The 19,604-nt window shown below is 25.4% G+C and overlaps 1 protein-coding gene across 1 annotated transcript; it reads right to left on the bottom strand.

Annotated features, from left to right (window-relative positions):
* Positions 1-12,479: 12,479 nt before the first annotated feature.
* Positions 12,480-14,189, bottom strand: LOC145838348 (uncharacterized). The gene is made up of 2 exons (XM_082945921.1): positions 13,707-14,189; positions 12,480-13,416 (listed from the first exon to the last, which is right to left on the bottom strand). The coding sequence occupies exons 1-2, from the start codon at positions 14,170-14,172 to the stop codon at positions 13,106-13,108; spliced, it is 777 nt and encodes a 258-aa protein (XP_082802047.1). The 5' UTR covers positions 14,173-14,189; the 3' UTR covers positions 12,480-13,105.
* Between the last annotated feature and the right edge of the window lie 5,415 nt (positions 14,190-19,604).

The following is a 19,604-nucleotide window of genomic DNA, read 5'->3' as shown; positions in this document are numbered from 1 at the left end:
GCTTGATAATATTTTCAACAATAATACGCTATACTTTACTATATATTAAGTTTATACATACTAAAAACAAAGTTTTTAATAAATTTTATTTTAAGTGTTTAATTAAAAAAAATTTAATCTAATACAAAATTATAATAATACAAATTGATTTAATGGAATTTTGCTATACTCTAAGTATAAAGTTTATATAGCCTTTTCTTTACTTTATTTTTAAGTATTTTTGTTTTTATAAGTATTTTAAAGTTTTCTTATCATTTTACATATGAAAATATCATTTACAGTTGACTTCCGTAAACGAATTATTAGCGGTTATATTGCAAATTAAAAAAACAGACATGTTAATAATTGGCAATCCTCAAGAGTCAAAAACATTATCTTGATAAAAACAAGTTTACCTCAACAACAAGTATATGGTTAAAAAACTTTATAGAGAGACTAAATTAATCTAATTACTTATTAAATATATCTATATTTTAAATGTAATTCTTATTTTATGAAACCTAACAACAAGAAAAGTTGTAATGTTTAGGGGATAATTCTATAAATAAAAAGTACTATTATCTTGTGTGGATCGTTGTAAACATTTTTTATATGAATTTCTGTTTTATTTTATTGTCTCCATCGTAACAAATAAGCAAACATTTTTTAACTTTGACGCTTTTTAAAAACGTAATTATCGGGTATTACAAAAAACTCTACTTAATGCTTTTATTGAATTGTGACCAAATTCATTTACAGCGTGATTTTTTTTAATTCATTGATTTTTATATAATAAGAAATAAAAGCTTCATGAATTTTAAGATATTTAAACTATTCCGATGATATTTCATTGATTGTTGTTTGCTGTTTGTTTTTAACCTACATAGATTGTTTGTTAAAATGCAAAAGCTTATAGATTCTAGACTATAGATATTTCGTACTATAAGTGAAAAAAAACTCTAAACCAACCAAGTTGTAAAAATGTAACGAGATAATTTTTCCAATAAAAAATTATTTTCAATAAAAAACTTCGACTTTTTTACTGTAATACAATTATTGTAGCGATGTATAATGGTAATAGTACGGTACAATATGTATACGCCTCCTTATAGTTTCATGTAAGTTTTACTGTTTTTTGAAAATATGGTAAGTACGTAAAGTTTTACTTGCTCACGTATCACTTAAAAAAAGATTTAAGGAAACGCATTTATAAACACGTGAATTCAAAGTTTAGAATAGTTGTTTTTATTACAAGAATTAAAGCTTCCTTTTTAGTTTGTACACTAAAAACATTAATACAGATAATGTGTTACAAAATGTGCATAAGTTTTGTAATTACTGTTTTATTATATAGTCTAATGAGATTTCATTTAAATTATACAGCAGTTTATTTATTTGTTTAAATCTATTAGTTTTAAAAAAAACTTTGTTTGAATATTTTTAAATGCTGCGGTTTTTAGAAATATTTGTGTTGTTTGAAAACCATGCGTCTCCATGACGCGATTCAAAAAGTCCGAAAACAAAAATATGTTTGTGTTTTTCTATTTTGAACTGGATTTATATCTAATATCAGTTCGAAATTTTCATATAAACTTAATTGTATAAATATACTTATAACATACTGTATTGCTTAAGTCTATAAATCGAGCAACAATAGATTTACTAATAGATGTTTTATATAAAAAAGAGATTTAATTGTTTGATAATTTTAATAAACTTTTGAAATCTTACAGCATCAAATTAAAATGTATTATTATATTTGGTATCAAACAACTTAATGGTTTTAATAAATTTAATTGAACCGCAATTTTTGTTTTGCTGCATTTGTCTTTTACATAACATTCCTAAGCGTTGCACAATTACTTAACAAGATTACTGGACTTTAATTGAACGGTTTTTACTCAAGTCGGTGTGATTGTTGTTGAAAATTATTTTGTCAACATATGTTTGTGGTTATAGCGAGAAGTATATAAACTTTTTTTTTAATTTGAGTTCTGTCAAGGGATTTGTTTAAGGTAGATATATATATATATATATATTTAAAATTAAAAACTTTCAAAAGCATTTCTAAACATAAGTATGATTAAAAGTTTGAAGAAGATTTACATCGTAGAGTTAAAAAAATATTGTAAAAAAACTTAGATATAAAGAATAAAAAAAAATCTATTTGTATAGAATTATAGTTCGGTTATAGACTGAAGATGTTTTTGAGTTAAAAAAATAGGGATAAACTGTATTTACTTACCAATTAAACTTTATCACAAACTTCAATTAAAAAAATATGTTACTACGTACTTATGTACGGTTTTTATTTAACTTTAGGTTGTTCTTTGACTTTTATTCGCTGAACTAGCTTAAAAAATGATTTTATATTTTTAAATTGTTACATACTTTTGTAACTAATTACTATGTATTAGTTTGTGATGATAATTTAAAAGTTTGAGGTTATAAGATCATTTTTATAAGTGTTTTCTAAAAATAGCCTAATCATATTATTTATGCATTTAAAAGAAAAGGTTTTTAAATTTAAAATGAGAACAATAGTCATAATTATAATTTTAGTTTCGGTAAACTTCTACGAAAAAACACAAGTTTGTTTGGTTTTAGTATAAACTTACTTATGGCAAGAATGTGGTGGAAAAACTTTAAAAGAAGTTTTTGGTTCAAAGGGAAGAAAAAATTAGAATATGTGTTGTACATAAAACTAAAGTTTTAATATAGCAGGAGTAAAGTTATGTACTTTTTAGATCCTTGGGATGAGAAATTCAAATATATAGTTTTTATCTAACAGCTAATACTGTGTGGTAAAGTGTAAAAAAAAACATAAAACTGTTTTATTTAAAATGATATATTTAATTGCAGAGCTGAACTGTTCATTTTTTAATGTTTTGAAATTGAAATCTCTAACCTAGCCTATTTACATAAAGTTTATAATTTTTTCATCAAGATAAATTTTAAAGAATTTTAGTTTTATAAAACTTTTGTGTCTACATTGTATAACTAGCTTAAAAATATTTACATTTTTAATTTATTTCAAAGAAATTTTGTCGAAGTAATTCTTACAAGTGTACTTAAACCTACAATCTAATTTCATAAATCTTTATTTTTAAATGCAGATTTGATTTGTCTGGAAGCTGTAATAAACTGAAACAATTTTTTTAAGTTGCAATATTGATATAGTAAATTTAAACAAATATCACAAGTAAATGTGCTCGTATAATTAAATATTATACTGAACTAAAAACAATGAAAAAATGCTAGAGATTTGTTCTCTGTGCAAATATGATTTAACAACTTGTTTTTAATTAAAATATACTTACTCTTTAGCTTTGAGAAAATAATTATAAAAAACTATAAAATGATTTTTTTTATTGCTTAAATAGTTTCAAGTTAATATGAAAAGTTGTAACCTTAAGAAAATACTTTAAGTAGATTGTTAAGTCTGTAACTACAGAATAAGTACTTATGTTCTTTTATATCGGTTTAACTTAGTAATGGTTTAGTTCCAGCTAGAAAATTTTAAAATTTATTTCTTATAACTAGTATATTCATTTATAAAGTTTGTGAAAATGTTTTTTCAGAATCATGAAAATAATTACAGCTTTACTTTTCTGTTTTCTTGTTGCATTGATTTCTCGAACAACTGGGACATTTGGAAATGCTATAAGACGTAACACAAAACTTGAACAGTTGATAAGTGTTGATCCTAAAGGTAATACTAAAATAAGACAGTGCGGAAGACAACTAGCTAAGACGATCGCAAAAGTTTGCAGAATGAAATTCCTTAATTTTCTTGCTGTGGTAAATTTTGCTGAAAAGCTAAAATGTAAGTTAAGTTTAGTATTTTTTATTTGTTTTTCTATTATAATTTAGTGTTTTTTGTTTACTTAATGTCTAAAATTTAAACATTTACCAGTTATATTTTTTAGACACGTTTTATTTATAAGGTTCAATAGAATTTGCTTTGCGTGTTATTAAGTTTATAAAATATTTTTTCGATTAAAATTTTAGCCCGTTAGTTTTCACTGAAGTATTTTCAAAAAATATTTTACAGCAAGAAAAACTAGAGCAGCAGTAAAGTACTTGAACGAAAAAAGTGAAAGGTAAGTCATTTTTCAGTTATTTACAAATAAATTGTAGTACTTAATTTTCAAAATTTATTTAAATTTACACACGTTTGTGCAGAATTGTACAAGAAAAAGAAAACTACATAAGAAGAAAAATTAGTAAAAGACACCACAGTTCTGAAAAATGCTGCGCATCCGAATGCACAATAACATACATTGAACGTTATTGGTGTCGTATTTAGTTTCAAAACAAAAACAAATAACACTAAACGATATTTAACAAAGCATTTAATCTTTTGTCTTTATCAGTTTCGTTGAAGTGTTTTAGTGTTATATTTAAAGTAAAATTATGTTTTAAAACCATCTTGTAGTTTGTTTAATTATTTAAAACCGAACATTTATACTTTTACATGTTATAAACGAAGCTATTAACAAACTTGCTCAGTTTTACAATAATATTAACGTATTTAACTTTTTAATTATTACACGTAGGCTAACAAGTATTTTAATCTAATTTTTAGTTGTGTCTATTTTGAATATTAACTTGTTGTTTGAAGGTTTTGAGCGGAATTAAACTACAAGAATGAAAAAGTGTTGTTTTTATTTATTTTTCATGGCGTTATAACACTAAACTAAAAAGAAACGTTAATGAGTTATTAAAAAACAAAACTATAACTTTTTATAATTCACTTATAGTTGTGAAACCGTATTATCTATAATTTAATTTTAACTATAACTTTTTTTAGTTTATTCATAGTTGTGAAATCATATAAACGGATCACATACAAGAAAAGCAACAAATTATCTTTAGCTCACACTGTAAAAGCAAAAACAAAAAATCCCTTATTATAGTTAAAGAAATTTCCAAACTAACATAACTTGATACAAAGTACCTTATTCCAATACATTATTATTTAAGATCGATCTATGAGTAAAAGTAGCTTCATGGAAAAAAATTAAACCTTTTTAAAACATTTTCACAAATTTAAGCAGTATTAATAGCTACCAATTCTACTACACCAGTCTTCCTGTTAATACTTCTAATACTTCTCAGGTATGCTTTAGAATCCAATAAACTTAATGTTCAAAATGTATTTTTAAACTTGGGCTTTTAAATCTTAGATATGCACTTCCTGTTTAATACTGAATTTAACAATGTGTCCAAAGAGCGTATTTAAGATTAAGATTAAAGTACTTTGAAAATTATTTTTAAGATATACTACTATATCAATTTAAAAGTTTACTAAACATTGTCTTATTATAATAAGAAATCTTTATAAAATAATATATTTAGTTCGGACAAAAACATTAAATGTCTATTAATAATGAAAACTAAAAAAACTAGTTCTACTATATTTTTACATATTTTTGTTGTAAGTTTTAAACATAAGATAATAATTTGAGAATAACTTTAAGTATATACACATGTATAGAAATTGAAATGCTTTTAATTTCTATCAATGTATCATTGGTTTTAGAAACAAATTCGAAATAAAACTATAAGAAATTTTAGTTTACGTCAATTAAAACTTTTTTTAATTTAGAAAAGTTTTCAATTTAGAGTTTGCCTATTATCGATATCAACTTTTTTACAGCGTTTTACTGACTTTAATTTTTATCGAGTCTAAAACTTAATAATATAATTAAAGTAAGCTAAACACCAAAAAAAATTTCAAAAAAATTACAAGACATTAAACTGTATTAAAGTGGTATATGACTCGATATCATAAATATTTTCGAAAATCAGGTCGTAGAACCAAATATTTTGAGCGTTTATTTTTTTTTGTTGTTCAACAAGTTATCAAACTAATTGTTAAATAACAAAATACATATAATATTTCAAAAAGTTCACCAGAAGTTATTTTATTTTAATATACAACAAAAAACATTCCTAGCAAAAGTTATAGGTGTATAGAAAGTAGTTTTTTTATAACTTCTTTTTTTAGTTTCTCAGTAAACTTTTTTAGAAAAAATAGATACAAAAATAAATACATCCGTCGTCTACTTTTTTATCAAGTAAACTTAGACATATATATAAAGCTGATTATTTTTTAAATTTCTTCTTTGAATTAGTAATCATAAACCGACAATAACACGGTTAAAGCCAAATTTAAAGTTTAAAAGATTGTTAATTTTTAAATTACTATCAAAAGTTTGTTAGTTGATTTTAAACACAAACTTCTAATAAAATGCTTATTTTCTCCTTCCATTAAGAATTTATTATAAATTTTAGTTAACACATACAGATCGATAGTTTTGGAGTAATATATGGAAAACAACAAAATTAAACTTGTTTTAACTTTAAAAACAAAAATTTTAAGTATTATCAATAAATAAAAAGAGGCTTAAAACTTATGAAAAATAAAAAACTTTGCTAGGGTCATTCATACAGTATGTTAATATATTAATTTCTTGAACTGAAAAGTAAAAACATATTTATTGTCTAATATGTCAAAGAACTAAAAAAAAAGTTATTTGTTTTTTATTTTTTATTTCAAAATTTTATAATTGTTAAAGTTAATTAGCATTGGGCTACATTATTTTAAAACCAACAGTTGAAAAAAGCTTATAGTTAAATTATAATCATTTATAAAAGTTAAATAGGTAAAGTATATAATACCTTAAAACAAATTTAAAAGTTATTTATTAATTTAAGAAATTTACAAAAAACAAAGGCGAAAGTCAGCAGAGCAGAAGCCTGGACTTTCGTTTGCCGTGAGACAAACTCTAGTTTAACAAAAGGGTTGATCATGCCAATTCGATCATCAGATCACAAGTTTCGGTAGACTGAGACCGGTTTTGTCCTTATTTGGACTCATCAGTCAGTCACAACCGAAAATTCAGTCAGATCATTGTCAGCAAATGGTTGCTTTATGTGAAAGCATGATAAACCGTTTGTAGATTGACGACTGCAAGTTTTTCGGTTGTGACTGACTGATGAGTCCAAATAAGGACGAAACCGGTCTCAGTCTATCGAAACTTGTGATCTGATGATCGAATTGGCATGATCAACCCTTTTGTTTAAGAAATTTACTACAGTTAAAACAAGTAAGCTTTTAATGCTTTAATTTTATTTTCATATAAAGTATTCTATCAGAAATGTCTACTATAATCTAATTGACTCTTTATATAAACATAAAATAAACTATTGGTATAATAAATATTTACACAACAAATGTTTTTTTAAAAGTAAATTAAAAGTTTTACTAATCTTTTTATTAGTAAAAAAATATAAACCAGCTCTTTTATAGAACATAGTAAAAGTAATACGACCAACATCAATTATCTTTATAAAAAATATAGTTAATAATCAAACTGGATTAGTAAATAATACAACTTAACTTTTGGTTAATAAGCCATCGAGAAATTTTGCTTGTAGATAAAAAAGAATCGATAGTTTTTTTTACATATTACACCATGATTTGGTAAAAAAAATTATTTAAAAGTTTTTCATGTAACTATGTTTATAAAATATATCTTATTTAAGGAAAATCAATAGTTTTGTTTTAAACTAAGCAATTGTTCACTGCAGCAAACAAAATGTACGCTTAGATCAGAACGCTTTTATTTTTCAGTTAAGTACACAACAAAAATTCTTTTTTTTTATTACTTTTTTATTCTAAAGTAAGTATGTACCAAATAAAAGTACGCAGTTGTTAATTAAACAACAATCAGAGTTTATATTTCTTAAGAAACTATTTTGTAACTATATTTCTATGCCGTACAATATATAATAATATTCACCACACTACCAACAACAACAGCATCCGAGACAACCTACAACCGGTTTCGTCCTTATTAGGACTCATCAGGCAGGCATGGTCGCGAAAAACCGTTGTTGTGATCTTACCAAACAGGTTTAAGTACAAAGCACTGAAGCGACCGCTTGTGAGTAAAGTTAAATAAATTGACACAGCTAAATCATTCACATGCCAACGTTATCAAACATAGTCGGGTTATGCGGTACAATTAATTTGTTTATATACACCATTTGCAACTCAGTATATAGAGATTACTGATTTTTATTCTATATTTTATTTCACATACGTTTTCAAAACTATGCGAGTTTTATTGTCAAGTGGTAAATGTTAAATGAACTTGAAAAATTTTGGTTAGTAAAACAGTTTAAAAAATAAGTTTTATCATGACGTATGAACAAGTTCAAATAAATACAAACTTTAAAGTTTAGCAAGTAAAACTAAAGTAAAGATATGTTAATTATTAAATTCTTAATAATTTGCTTTTCCATTTAATGCTATTAGCGTATTTAACTTAAGTCGTTATTTCTCAATGAATATTTATTCCAGGCTGTAGAGTTTGCTTTCTTTACATCGTTTCAAAACTTTAGAGTTTTGAACTGTGTCAGAGTTTTGACAGCGGGAGCAATAAAAAAGACGGTCAAAAATTACTCTGTTTTTATCTGTTCCGCAGTGGTCTGTAATTCGTCAAAAGACTTGCCGTGTTGTTTCTCCAATGTAGGAGATGTTCTGATCTGCAGAGCAGGTGTACTTATAGATAACATTTGCGTCAGATACTACCGAGCATTTACTTTTGTTCTGAAATAGTCAGGAACTTTTTTGCTGGTGTAGGCCGGTTTAATAACAATGTTGTGTTTTTATAATATGAATGCTATTCATTTTTGGAATCTTATTGAACAACTACCAACGTAAACTGTTGTGAAATAAGAGCAGTTTTCAATTTCTGTTTTCTTTTGATTTTTTGTATAAATATTTTAATTTTGTTTAAATGTTGAGTTGTTGATTTTATGAACTTCAAGGAATTTGTTGACTTTGGACACTATAAGGTTTTTTGGATACTGATTCTTAAGCTATAAGTTTTTTATTTTTGTAAGTTCTTCTCTAAATGCGGTAAAACATGAGCATATATTTAGCGATCTGTTTATATAAAGTTTATTAAACCAAGTTTCCAAGATTTTGGATAAGTACTAGTGTATTGCATTATTAGACCTGTGTCTGTTGGTTTTCTAAACACATTTGTGTGTAGTTGGTTTGATACTTGCTTTACTTCAGTGTCGAGAAACGGTAGTTTTTCGTCAACGGATCTTTCTAAAGTGAATTCTAATTTTGTGTGTAGAGTATTCATTTCATGATAGAAGTTGGCTAAATCAGTGTTATTTAATTGTTGATTACGGCAAATCTTCCGAAGAATTACAGGCCACTGCGGAACAGATTAAAACAGCGCAATTTTTGACCATCTTTTTGATTGAACCCGCTGTCAAAACTCTGACACAGTTCAAAACTCTAAAGTTTTGAAACGATGTAAACAAAGCAAACTCTACAGCCTGGAATAAATATTCATTGAGAAATAACGACTTAAGTTAAATACGCTAATAGCATTAAATGGAAAAGCAAAACTATTAACAATTTAATAATTGACATATCTTTACTTTAGTTTTACTTGCTAAACTCTAAAGTTTGTATTTATTTGAACTTGTTCATACGTCATGATTGAAACATATTTCAAAACTGTTTTATTAACCAACATTTTTTCTTTAATTAAAATGGGATGAAAGTAGTCTTCCTCTTTTAATTCTAAAGACCGGACAGGATTGAAGTTTAGATAAACAAAAATAAAAATTGGTTAGAACCATCAAAAAAAATCATTCTCAGTCTTATACAAGCACTTTGAAGAGAGAGATCTTTTGTTTATTAAAAAATAAACGTTTTCAATTCTTATTCAAATAGAATCTTAAATTAAATTCAAATAGAAATCAAGAATCTCAAATAGACTCTATTTGAGTAAGAATTGAAGATGTTTGTTTACAATAAACGAAAAATCTTTTCAAAGTGCTTGTATAAGACTGAGACTGATTTTTTTTGATGGTTCAAAATTTTTTCAAGTTTATTTAACATTTACCACTTGACAATGAAACTCGTATAGTTTTAAAAATGTTTGTGAAACAAAATATAGAATAAAAATGAGTAATTTATATATACTAAGTTGCAAATGGTTATATAAATACGTTTTACCCTCCTATAATATAATATAGATAATTTGTTTTGTTATAAAGTCCACATCTTGTACCAGGAGTCGGAAGTTTGATGCCCACAACGCAAAAATTTTTGGTCTGCAATGTACTTAAAAATACTTTTAATAAAGAATAAAAAGTAGTTTTTATAGTAAAAAGTAAAAAATATACTTTTAATTAAATAGTTGCTATTTACGACTGCTTTGCTATTGCTTATTTAATCACACTTTAGATTAAAATGGTATTTTTATATTGGTTGACATTACTCTTTTCAATAACTACGGCCTGCATAAGACTGTTCTTCTCCAGAGTGCGGGCCGCAAGCAACATTTATTAGAAAAATTAGCTCGCGAGTTATAAAAGACTACCGACCCCTCCTGTAAACTTTTTAAAGGAAAATCAGTTATTTTGTATCAATAGTTATTGCTTATCTAACATGAAACACTTTTTATTATATTCTTTTGAAAGTTTATAATAGTTAATATGTCGGTAAAAAAATATCAAAACATCAAGTTTTTAAATAACATTGCTACCTTAAAACAAAGTTGTTAAAATTTTTGTAGATAAGTCAAAGCTAAAGTATAGTTTCCTAAAATATGTTTAAGACCAAAATATGTTCGAGCTACCATTGCGCTTCTATAAAAAACTAGTTTTACTTTTTTTTAAACTCTTGTTCACTGAAAATTAATACTGAGCAATTAATTTTTTAAAATCGTTGCTTAGTTTTTAAAATTAATATACTAAGTAACTAATATCATTTCATATCGCTAAAAACGTGCATAAATGATCATGAAAACATTATAAAGTTGTCTAACTTTAGAATAATCTTCATTTTAATTAAGTAGTTCACAACAAACAGATGTATTATGAGAAGTATTTCGTTTTTTTTCATTATTTTACAGTGAGAATATTTTACCTGTTAAAAATGACTACAAGTAAACTTCCTTTTTAAGTTACCAATTCGTAAAATATAGATTTTATGATGGGTCAAAACGGGAACTTAGTAAACTAATTTAAATTAGTTTTTCATTATAAAAAAGTAAAACAAGGTATAATTTGAAAGTGTGCAATATTAGCCTTTATAAGAAAGAAACAACATTAATGCATATCCAAAATATTTTTCAACCCTCATTTATTTAGAAATTACTGGTTTAAAGAACCGATAAATAGTTGTTTATATGAAAATTCATTGTTATTTAAATAATACAAGCTTAAACTGTGTTAAAAAGTTTGAAGTTAAGTTATTTAATAAAAATTTTATTTTGAAAAAAAGCTATGTGTACAACTTATTATAAAATATGCTGTTTTAATGCTCTCACTTTAAGTAAAGTTAACAATTTTAATTAATAAACGTATAAAAAATATTATGATAGTCAAAAAATATAAAAGTTGGTCATCTGTTATACTTCTTTGCTAGTATACTTGATTATCTAGACTTTGAAACTTGTAACTTATTATAATAACATATATTATTACCTTTTATCAAGAATATGTACTGCATTTTAGAAAATTACTTTGTAATAATTGTTATTTAAACTATAACAACTACATATATTGCTCATATAGTAATTCAAAAGTCGATTCAAAGTTATTTAATCACTTAGAATTGTTTTCAAATTGATAAGAACATAGATAAAAACAGAAAGAGAACTTGTAAAAGATCGTAATTATGAGTCAAACTAAGAAATTTGCGTGTTAAATGAAACTAGGTACTTAATTTTCACATTATATTTAACTGAAAAAACGCTTTCATCTTTATACAACATACTAGCAATAAAATACATCAAACTAGCAGACAAACTACTAGCAATAAAACAAAAATCTGTAGCTAAAAAGTTAACAGTTTCGATTACCTAAAAGTTATTTAGTTGCCAAAATAGAAATTAGTTACCACTTTTTGTCTTAATATTAGTACAGAATATGTTTGTGAGCTTTATTTACTATAAAATATTAGTAGTTTTAAAAAATGAAAAGCATCAAGATTAATCAACTTTAAGTTTGGCGTAGTTGTTAAAATTGATCTTATTCTTAATAATTTTATCTTATTTAGATCTAAGAGATATTGTTTATGGCTTAAAAAGCTGCTATGTTCAGTGTAGTTAGCGAGATATAAAGTAAGCCAATTTAGTAGGGGATTTTTTAATACGATTACTATTGTTTTGTAAAAAATTTTACCAATTTTCTTAGACAAATACAAAATTTTACGACTTTTTTCATAAAATTTTAATTATTACAAATTGTTTCTTAAAGCTGGTGTTTAATAAAACTTTAAGGACTAATAAATATAGTATATAAACTTTCTTCATTATGATAATTTTATTAAATTCTAAACTGTTTGTAACTTTTTTTTCAATATATTATAAACACTAAGTTTTTTGTTTTATACAAAGGTTTATTTTTTCAATGCGTTATAAACTCATAAGTGCATCAACAGTTGATGCTAATAATATTTTTTTTCAATGTAATAAAGTTTGAAACATATATAAAGTAATTAACAAGTTAAATATTAACTTTTTAAATAAAAATTAATTTTAGTAAGTTTTAGTTATAGAAAAAATTCTTGAAATGTGATTTATGAAATGTTTTATTTGAAATAAAACACTTTAGATTATTTTTTTAGCTTAGTTAAAAAAATTTTAGTAAAAATTTAGTTTTGTTGTAAATCAGTTGTTTACTTTCTAACTATAACAAAAAAATTTAAATGAAAACCAACATACTGGTACAGGTACACTGTGTAATTTACAAAAAGTTGCATAAAGTAACCTTTGCTATAATTGTTTTTTTCAAATGGTATAAAAGCAAAACCAGGGAATAGTATAATATTATTAAATGTTAGTATTGTTATTTTTGAATTAAACTTTTTGTATTGTAAAACAAAAAAAAGTTATGAATTTATATACAAAATTTTAATTAGCTGCTCAATGAAATTATTTTTGAAATAAACAGATTTAAAATATAAAAATTCCTAAGACTTTAAATTAAAATTCAAAAATTGATTGTTTTTTTACCATTCTCTTTACCTTTTATTTTTAATTTAACATTCCTAAAACTATTGTTTACCGTTTTTATACTACCCGTGAAGTTGAGTGTGACAAAGGTCTACTAAATACGGAGACTTTTTTGGTTTTAAAACTTCTTTCTTTTTAAATGCATCAGACTTAAAACTTCCTTTATTATTGTTGAAAGTTTTAACATTCCTGTTTGTTGAGCTCTTGTAGCTTTGTTTTTTACCTGAAAAAAAACCTACAGGCTTTAAGGTTTCTTTTTCTACAGAGTTGGCATGGAAGTGTTTGTTCGTTTTCCTGCTTTTCGTAAATTTGTAATTAAACTTTTTTGCTGGTTCAGATGGATTTTTCCATGCATGCGAAGGAAATATAACACCTAAAATGTTTTAAACAGTTACAACCAGATGTACTGTTTTGTTTTTCAATAGAACAGCTTAATTATTAAATGTATAAAAGCTGTTAATACACATTTAAAATGAAAAATTAAAAAAAAACCAAATAATTAAAAATTAAAAAGTTAAAGTCTAACAAAGACAAACTTTTTTTTTATGTATTTTAGCTACAGCTATTATTATAACCAATTGTTTTATAGAAGTTTGTTTTAATCTACGATTATTATCATTGTACAAAACTAAATTTTGTTCAATTATAGCATCAAAAACTAACAAGAACTTTTATTTGAGCTTGAGTTTATGCTCGGCAGTGTTAAAACTTCTTTGTTTCTTCTCTTGTACCGTCGGAAGTCATCGCGATGCGGTCTTTTGCCGTCGGGAAAATCGTCGACAACGTCGAACTGTACGCTCTTCGCTTCGGGCTTCGCTTTGAATATGTATTTTCTCTTCGGCTGTTTTCTTTCGGTAGTCTCTCTGACGTGACTCTGCAAGCTTCTCGTCACCATCGACCTCGGCTCGAGCATCAAGCAGCCTTTGACCGCGAACGTTTGGTCGGTGCCGTCCTTGACCAGCAGTCCTTCAACTGGCGGAAAACTCAACCGCTTCGGCTGTTCGCGCTTCGAGTGGCACTTGAGCATGCAGTCGTTGTGCTGAGGGAAACCGAAGGCAGGATTTCCGAGCAGCCTGAGCACCATCGGCTGGCGGGCGAGTTGGTGGGGGGGAATTACTTTTATTGACATTTACAAGTGTTTTTAAGGCTGCTGCATGTTAAAGTAGTATGAGTGTTATGTCCGTAAAAACATTTAATTAGGAAATTCCGGTGGTCAAAAAATACGTGAGTATTAGTTGCAAGCTAATTAAAATTCAATCAACTTTAGTAGCTTGGAATAAATTTGTTTTGATAAAATCTTATAAAAAAAGTAGTTCCATTAGTTTTTTTTTGCTATAAAAAGTTTTTTAAAGTCTACATAATGTTATAAAGTTAAAAATTATAATTTACTTTTAAAGCCGAGCCGTAATTAATAAATCTTTCTTAAATTTAGAAGTAATAATTTTGATTTTTTTTTCATCAAAACTAATTAAGATTTAAGTATGAGAAACTATAGCATCTACAACTTATAAACTAGCAAAAACTAAACTTATGACAATCTAGGTCATAGAAATCAAAAATAATTTAAAATAAAAATAAACCTGGAAAGGTTCTTTTAAACTTTTTAGATATTGAATAGCCACTCATTTTAACTGTTTATGCTAATCATGCAGCATGCTACTAAAATCAGTATGCATGAAAAAAGTTTTTTTGTACACAAAATCGAAACACTAACAACATTTTTATCGCTATGTTGAAAGTATTTCAGTTTTGTTTGAAACTTTTCTTAATGGCTTTTTAGTAATCTTAAAAAGCTTTTCAAGTATTAATGTAGTTTTAAGCTGCTATACGTATTCAACAAAGTACTACTTCTACAGTACTGTTTATTGAGCAACAAAAATACAAGGAAAAGAATAATTGATCCTAGGACCTGGTTAACGAAAAAACCTTTCGGTTATCGAGTCGCACACAACTTGGAAACCTTTTAATGTATTGTCTACGACTTAAACTATAAACCAAGTACCATAAACTATAATTTATTATAGAAGTATTGTTCAATACATAGTTAAATAATAAACTAAAATAACTTTCTTTTTCAATATGGCCTATTTGTTTGACTTATGTTCATAAGTAAATTTTCTTTACTACTAAAAATTGTCCAAATAGTTAAAGAAATCAGTTAATAGCCAAATCTAAATTTATTACAAAAAACTAATAAAGCTGGGTCTAATATAAATATTCTCATACGATTTTACTTCAAAAGATATTTGTTTTATCTGTTGTTGAAATGCTTGAAATACTTTACACGAACTTAGCAGTCATATTTTAAATGTTCAACTTAAATGTTAAAAACTTTAAAACTATTTTTTAGAAGGAAATTACTTTAATTTTCAAATTTATTGTTTAATGAAAATTTTCTGCAAAGTAGTCATGGAGCTTCTTAAAACTTTTAAAGCTGATTTAAAGTTTTTTGCTTGTGTTGTCTGAAAGTTTGTGTTGCAATAAAAAAAAACAGATTATAAGTTGCACGTAATTATAAGTAAGAAAATTACAAAATTTTTATTTATAGTTTTTATATAACTTTGATTAATAAAAAGTATTTTATATACTTTAAAGTGAATGTTGGAAAAAAAGTTGTTGATAATTAAAACAACAATTTTTAAACAATTTTCTTCAAGTTAATTTATCTTAAAGTTACTTTATTGATATTTGTACACTTATTTTCTCTGTTATAATAATTATACCTTAAAACAGATGATAATTTCAAAATTCTTCATTTTTCAATAACTTGTAGCTTAAATCGTTAAAACTATATTTTGTTTAGAGACTAAATTAACTAGGCTAATTTTAAAATTTTAAAGACATTAGTAACAATTTTGTAAATAGAATTAAATTCGAAAATAGCTTCTTTATTTTTTAGGTAATAACCTATACGTTTACGTACCTAAAGTTTTTATTTTTTGTAAGGTATAACTCAACATCTATTTGAAGTTTTCCTAAATAAAAATTTAAATTAATGATTCAATGAATATCTTAATGAGTAATTTTTAATAAAAAAAATTGAACTTTTTAAACTATAAATGAGTATTAAAAATTTACTACAAAAGTATTATTACTGACATTTTTTAATAGACTCAGGTTAAGTAAAAAACTAATAACTGTTTTAACAGACATAACACTATTAAAAGAAAGTTTAATATCTAACACTAATTTAACTCTACATTTCATTAAAATTGTTTTTTAATAAACTAAAAGTCTGCAGATAGTTCTTCAGAAAAAAATAGTTAAAGTGTATTTGGTACTACTTAATATGCATTCAATTAATTTATAAGCATTGATTGAATTTTATGCTTAGTTCAAGTACTCTTGATACAAGAGGTTGTGCGTGATTAATAGTTTTCACACATGAAAGTAGCCGCATTGATTTGTCAACAACCAGTCTGAGTTAGATAACAAACATAACTTTATTTAAAAAAGGTGTTTAAAAATACACAAATCTGTATTTTTCACTAAAGTTACGTTGTTAAAAAAATATCAATGTATATCTTTGACATTTGTATATAAAATATTCGATTTCTAATTTGTATTTACTTAAATTAATTTATAGGAAGTATTTCACTCATAAACTTTGATGTTTATTTAATAGCTTTAAGTTTAGCTTACCGAAAAAAAAAAGTACAGTTTTAAATCTTTAGTTTGAAGTAGACTTAAGCTTATCGATTATTTCGGTCAACTGTTCTTGAACAATTATTTGTATAAAAAACTACCCATAGCACAAAAAATTATTAAAATTTTTTTAGTAAAACAAAAAAAAAGTTATTTTTAGTTTACATTATTGATCATTTATGTTATAGCAATTTTTTTCACGGTTAATAGAAATTACAAGTTAAAAAATAGTTTACTTTAACTCGGTAACCGATTTACGGTTCCTTCGTAAACTAGATCCTAGGATTAAATATTTTGAGCGCTTTTTTCATCGTTCTATAAACACTACTATAGTATAAGTTTAATATAAGGGTCGATCATACCAATTCGATCATCAGACCACAAGCCTTCATTAAACTGAGACCGGTTTCGTCCTTATTAGGACTAATCAGTCAGTCACAAACGAAAAATCTGCAGTCATCAATCCAAAAACGGTTTGAATTTTTTTTACCATTTGTCAACCCACTTTGGAATAGTTATAGCTGTTTTAAGATGTTCCTATTGCGCTACAATTTATATATTTGAAAATAAATACTTTAAAATTAGTAAAAAACCACCAGCAAAACTATCACATGTAAAGTTTCCGAAAAAAAATACAACAAATAATCTAAACTTCCTTTTTGTTTTCTTTTTTAAAGCTAGCACAGGCTAAAAGAAACAGGTTTGAACCGTCTTTAGATAACTTGTAGATAAATGTGTTTAAGCACTGACGAGGTCTTTGACCGAAACTTAGTTTGTAAAATAAATTTTTGAAAGAATAAATATATCTATATAAATGTGTTTAATAAAAAAACATCAAAGTTTTAAGATTTTTTTCCTAAAACTTGTGTTATAAACACGTTTCTCTTTTTGTTTATTCTTACATCGCTAATGATATGTAGATATTCATAGTGTATCCTATATTAACATCTTATTATTTATCATACCGCTTGTTTGTTTTTTATATTTATTTTAACCTTCTTAAATGACAACACAGCTTTAAATCGACATTGACCCCAGAACCAAAAGAAGAATTACTTATTATAAATCCTAAACTATTGCACTTGCTTTTACGTAACGTTTTTTTTCCATACTGTTATATGTATAATAGTAAAGTTTACTAAGTTTAAAGCAGGGTTACCAGAATTCAAAAACAAAGAGTTCTGAGTACTGAATAACTTAAATTCTTAAATAATCCTGTATTCATTTCTCACAAATAATTGGTTTAAAAGTAATTTAAAACTACAACTTTTTTCTAAACTAAAATTCTTAAATTGTAGACTAGGTAGAACTAAATGACTTTTGGGTAAAAAAGCAGAACAAGACAGAGTTATCAATCGTTAGTGAGGATATAGGAATTATACTAATTTATTGTTTAACTTTTATTGCGTTACGCCATTTCGCTGCGGAGCAGTTCATCAGACGCAAACAAAAGCTGAAAAACAAAACACAAAGCGATGAATTATAAAATAAAAATACACATACAAGTAAAACTAAATTTAAAATATGACTTACCATTAACATGTTGTTTATAAAAAATAAATTACAATAAAATATAGGAAAGTTAAATTTAAGTATTCTGTTAACTATACATTATTTAAATCCATGCTAATAAAGAAAAATAAAATTAGTTTTGCACAAAGTTAAAACAATATTTTTTATATTAAACTTTGAAAAAATGTAAATATTAGGGTTTATAGAGGATTTTAATAAAACAAAAATGGTCTTTTTATGTAAAAGTTGTAACTCAAAACAAAAATACATACACAAAACAAACATAAATATAACAGAATCATAAACTAAGTAGGATAAAGTAAACTTAGTTAAAACAATTACAAATAAACTAAAACTATTCCTTAGGGCAGGGTTTCCCAACCAGGGGTGCTCGCACCCCTTTGTGGTGCGAGGCAGCATTCAAGGAGGTGCAAGATGGCTTTTAAATTTTGTTTAATAGATAAGGAGATTTTTTAAACTTGGGTGGCTGTAAGCCAAAACTTCGTTCACTAAACATAACTATCGATTTTTAAAGCTAACAAGCAATTCAAATCATTAGAAAAAAAAAAGATAATTACGCCATAGTATAATTGAATAATTTTAACCTAAGCTTTCAAAACCAATACTAATTTAGTAATAAAGAATAACATTTATTTATAATTTAATAATAAATAGAAAAAAATGGTCATTAATTTTAAAGTTGATCTTTTGTTGAATTCTAAATCTTTTCAAGAAAGTCTAGCATAAATAAAAACTTAATTTTCCGTTAAATACGTTGTTAGTATTCGCCAAACGACGTGTCAATAGGAGTTTTATTGAAGAATTAGAATTAGATTTTTGTTTTTATATTCGTTAGTTAAAAATAAAATTTTTGTTTTTGTGTTTAAAAATAGTTTCATATTTATTTTGTTTGATTAAAAGTTATTTTTTTTAAACTTATTCAAAGATAGGGCAGGTAGAATAACGAGTGATGAGCCTAAAACTCACTTGCTTGACCTTCAGAAAACGTTTATCGTTGCAGAAGGAGTCTGAGTTCTGCTGTTTTTTACCTTAAAAAAATCATGCAGTTTGTTGTATTTTTTAATTTCCATATATTTAATTCTTGTTAATGTAGACCACTATAAGAAATTGATAAACAAGTCTTTATCGTTTTCTATAAAATTGTTCTTATTGAATCATTACATTTACTGCAAGGGGTGCGAGAGCAAATAAAAATATTTTAGGGGTCGGGGTGTTTTAAGGTTGGGAACCACTACCTTAGGGTATTGAGGCCACTAAGTATCCAGTTTATTTCTCTTATTTAGGATTACTCTTTTGTTAGTTTTTGCTATGTACAGTCTTTCTTTATTACATAATGAGCACATAAAGTTTGGTTTGAATCTTCTGTTGGTCTATCTAAGTATT

This window comes from Thalia democratica, chromosome 6 (genome assembly GCF_965202585.1).
Source record: "Thalia democratica chromosome 6, ktThaDemo2.hap1.1, whole genome shotgun sequence".
In the NCBI taxonomy this organism is placed as follows: domain Eukaryota; kingdom Metazoa; phylum Chordata; class Thaliacea; order Salpida; family Salpidae; genus Thalia; species Thalia democratica.
The sequence above is the reverse complement of the archived record's forward strand: the minus strand, read 5'-3'. Positions and strand labels throughout refer to the sequence as shown.

What these genes read in the sequence shown, in the direction of transcription:
- LOC145838348 (XM_082945921.1), bottom strand. Translation starts at nt 14,172, where the DNA reads ATGTCAATAAAAGTAATTCCCCCCCACCAACTCGCCCGCCAGCCGATG. An exon ending in AAGCTCAAATAAAAGTTCTT is followed by an intron (nt 13,417 to 13,706) that starts GTTAGTTTTTGA and finishes AAAACATTTTAG; the next exon opens with GTGTTATATTTCCTTCGCAT.